Genomic DNA, 4,229 nt, shown 5'->3' on the forward strand with positions numbered 1-4,229 from the left:
ATATTGGTACCCATTAATCTGCATATAATCTCTGCGAAATATACTAATTACAACAGTGTTAGTTAAATTAACTAAAATCGTCTTCCAGATGCTAAAAATAGCATCTACAATTCTTTATTCGGCACGTATAAATTTTTATAAAGTGCAGGCCGCATACATGCTTAAAAAAAATTACAAAGTATAAATCATAAATAAAAATTTCAAAGATTAATCTCCACTAGTTGGAGAGCTTAGCCATTCATAAATACTTAGGATTTAGAAACAACCTTTGTATGCAAGATGCAATAGATGCCAAAAAAGATCATTTACATTCGTTACACCACACCTTCAGCCAAATCGTTCACTACCAGAGTTCAGGGGCTGAGTTTGAGTAGACACCAAGCAAACTTAGAAAGCTAGTGGACTGACACACCTTGAGGAAACACCTCAAAAAGAGAAAAAATCCAATAGCCAATGAAAATTAACATGGTTTTATGCACAAACACTTAAAACATAAATGTCGTTAAAATAAATACCAAACGGCTCTGGCAGTCGCATTCAACTGAAGACAGTGTACACAAATTGCCTTTCAGTGAAAATTTCCTAGGTATGCTACAAATACACAAGTGACCATGGCAACAGAGAACACTGATGACAACCTTCACCAATAGGCAATATTGGCAAGTATTTTATGTGAGGCAAGTTTCGCACATCTAGGAGCATTAATGGTGAAAATTAAGTGCATTGTTCATATCGCCTAAATAATTTCTGTATACCAAAGTATATAAGTGTGTCCACTATCACCAATGTTTTGTATTACAGTAGTTTCCTCATGTAACGTTATCTTAAAACTTCAGTCACCACTTTTTTTTTTTTTATTATATTTAAGTCTGCATTAAAAAATGTGCAGACTGCAGCGCTCTTTACCGTTCCATACCAAACTCGTGGGCATCATCGTCAGTAACATCACCATACTGCCATATACTCAAGTGTTTCCGTTTTGCTTCTTCCTGGGCACTGCGGTATTCACTCACCAGAGACTGCAATCTCTTGTCTTTGCGTTCATCAAGCAACAGCAAACCTTGGGAGAGCAGTGTGCGAGCTACGTCAGCTTTAGTGTCTGCTCGCTGGATGGTCACATAATCGAAACCACCATTACGGTATTCTCTGTTGACCAGAACCTCTCGCTCCATTACTTCACCCATTAGTAATTGCAATGCATCTTCAACATAGTCATCATCTTTGCTGAACTTCACTAGGGCTAAGTGTAGTTCATGTGCATAGGGAGGTGCAGATGAAAAACTGCCAGGAAGTGATGCACATTTTAGAGACTGAGTAACTTCTCTATTGCCATAGTCAATATAATGTACAGATACGTTACTTCCAGCAACCTTTTCAACCTTAGCACGATACCGGAGACCATCTGTGAACTGAGCAGCACACAGATCACCTCGCTTGGGACTATAGGCTCCTCCAAGTGGTGGCTTACTTTCAAATTCTGTTCGAAGGTTATCCATCATTTGTTCTAGGGCGGGTCCCTCAGAGCAATACTAACCATACAAGACACCTTCCCGGGTCACTGCAGCAATCATCATGGGCTTGTAGTCTACTTTGCGCTCGCTTACAGTTTCCTCAGCCTTGTCCTCTTTTTCTTCTTCAACATAGTTTGCCCAAATATTAAGTTTCTTCGCTTTCGCAGAGTCTTGTGCCGCAGTGAGCAAATGATAAAACTTAGACGATTCAGCTGTGAAGTGAACTGAGCTGAGGCCGCCTTCAACAAGAAGAACAGAAAGGTTCTTGTTTTCTACATGAAGCCAGCCAATGAAGTTTCCACCTTTGTCCATGGAGTCAACCTCAATCTCAACCTCTCGCTTCAACACAAGATTCTTGGTCAATGCGAGAGCCTCTTCACCATAAGATTCACCAGGAAGAGTGCCACCAACACCTCCAGGAGCTGGTCGTGTAGCTCTGGGACAGTTGATGCCTGCCAGTAGGAATGTGATGAGACAAGTCTCCCTCGGTATAAACAGACGGACACGTGAACCTGACGCCACAAACTCTACCACTGCTTCAGTACGACCAGCACGTTGGAGGAAGGGTAGGAAGCCCTTGGCTTTTCCAACATCACTAGAGATGTCGGCAACTCTGTGAATGGGTGTTTCCTTTTTGTTGTGCAGACCCTTTGCCGACTTAATAGCTTTGGCTTCTGCAGACAGCAAATCATCATAACTGGCACGCTGATCATCGTCTTGTCTGTATCTGAAAACTGTAGCATAGCCTTTGCTCACCATGGCTTCACCCACATTTACATCTCCAATTTTGACAGTGCAGCAGGTTTTTTCAGGGAAGTTATTCTGAGCCGGCTGGATATAATCAACCGTGCAATGAACCTTCTGTCCAATGAGCTTTTTACGCAAGAACTCTCGTGCCTCAAACAACCAAGGAATGTCGTAGAGGGGACGGAAATTCTTGCCTGGTGGTCTAGGAGTATCTGAATCCGGAAGTCTTGGAGGCCTTACACTGGACAAGAATATTTTTTTAGTTGTGCCATCTTGCCGTTTTACTACTAAAGCATCACCATTAACAACTTCTACCACTTTGCCAGTGAATTCCTTGTCCTTGTCAGCAATTGTTAGACTCGAGGGCTTGTAATCTGCCCACAGCCGAAGCTGCTTTTCTTTGGCTTGTTTTTCTGCAGCCCTCAATTTTTCTGGTCCTCCTGTTACTGTTGCCATGGACCAATCAACACATCTGGCAAAGCCGTCGCGTAACAATGCTTCAGCAATGTTTCCATTCGGATGGATGATGGAGCCAACAAAGTCATTGTTGTTGAAAGTTTCCAGAATGATCTCTACATCTCTTTGTAGCAGTCTAGATTCTGTGAAGTAGCGGGCTTCATCAGCAAATGGTTCACTACTGGACTTGTCAAGCTTGCCCTCAGAATCTAGTTTATTCATTGGGCACCTAATCCCAGAAATCATGAGAGTAATATAATGAAAATCTGGGAGGAGGAAACAACGAACTGTAGAACCATCACGGACATGCTCAATTACAGCTTCAATGGGTTTTCCCTTAGCCTTGTCCACGAAGGAGCGCATATTTTCACACGTTCATTTGACACTGCGAACATGCTTCGCATCATCACTTGCCCACTTTCCCTTGCCCTGGCTTCTGGCAGTCTCTTCAAGATCAATCAGATTACTCTCTCTGATATTTTCTCGTCTTACTGCCACAAGACCTTCCGCAACCATTACTTCAGTCAAGTTTTCTCCAGTGGCAATGTCTTTGCCAAGGTAAATAGAACCATATTCTCTTCCAGTAGAAGTCTTTGTTTCAACTGTAAAAAGAACTTTCTTGCCAATCACCTTCTTGCGCAAAAATTCTCTGCTCTCCCAGCCATAAGGATCGTCAGTAGACTCGGGAGCATTTGATGTCGCTCGTCGAGCTGTACGTGGAGCAACAACATTGGAAAAGTTGATTTGTCTCTCCGGGGGAGGCCCCCTTTTGGGCTACCCACGAACAATGACAGCATCGCCAGATAAAACCTGCTTAATAATCCCCCGGCAGACCTGTGGTGGCTGAGGAGCGGCCATGTTGTTAACTAGTGCTGCCTTGACGGTACCACCAGTCACGTGACCACGCCGCTACCACTACCAGTTCAACTACCACACTGATGACAATAGTTGGTGGCGACTGGAACTGTGTGGTGCGCAGGAAGGATGTGGAACCGAGAGGGGCAGGGTGTTTTTTGGCAGGTTTAGGGGATCTATTGAGAAAGGGATATGCTGCAGGATTAGATAGGTTGTATGTGACAAGGGGAGTGAGGGTGACGCGGGTGCAGACGGTGAATGTCGTTTATTCAGATCATTGGGCGGTTTATGCTGATTTAAATTGGGACGGTTTGCCTAAGAGATATTTGGGGTACTGGAAGCTGAATGTACGACTACTGGGTGAGGGGGTGGAGGGAGCCGATTTTGAAAGTTTGTGGGAGGACTTATGGGGTGGGGGTAAGAGTGCAAGCGATTTATTGGGGTGGTGGGATGGGGTTGCGAAGACGAGGATCAGGCATTATTATGTGCGAAGGGGAAAGAATGAGGCATGGATGACATATGGGCTTCAACAGTATTTAGAGGGGCGGTTGCAGGGTTGTTATCAGAGGGGTGCTGTGACAGGTGTGTATCCAATGGAGGAAATTGAAGCATTAAAGTGGCAGATAAGAGATATGCACAATGAGAGATTTGATGAGGCGA

At 44.0% G+C, this 4,229-nt stretch overlaps 1 protein-coding gene across 1 annotated transcript; it reads right to left on the minus strand.

The window, feature by feature from the left end:
- Positions 1 to 517: 517 nt before the first annotated feature.
- LOC128698503 (staphylococcal nuclease domain-containing protein 1-like) lies at positions 518 to 3,602 on the minus strand. Its single transcript, XM_053790748.2, has one exon. The coding sequence runs from the start codon at positions 3,075 to 3,077 to the stop codon at positions 1,530 to 1,532; it is 1,548 nt and encodes a 515-aa protein (XP_053646723.2). The 5' UTR covers positions 3,078 to 3,602; the 3' UTR covers positions 518 to 1,529.
- Positions 3,603 to 4,229: the final 627 nt, after the last annotated feature.

Source organism: Cherax quadricarinatus, chromosome 71, assembly GCF_038502225.1.
Source record: "Cherax quadricarinatus isolate ZL_2023a chromosome 71, ASM3850222v1, whole genome shotgun sequence".
Classification (NCBI taxonomy): Eukaryota; Metazoa; Arthropoda; class Malacostraca; order Decapoda; family Parastacidae; genus Cherax; species Cherax quadricarinatus.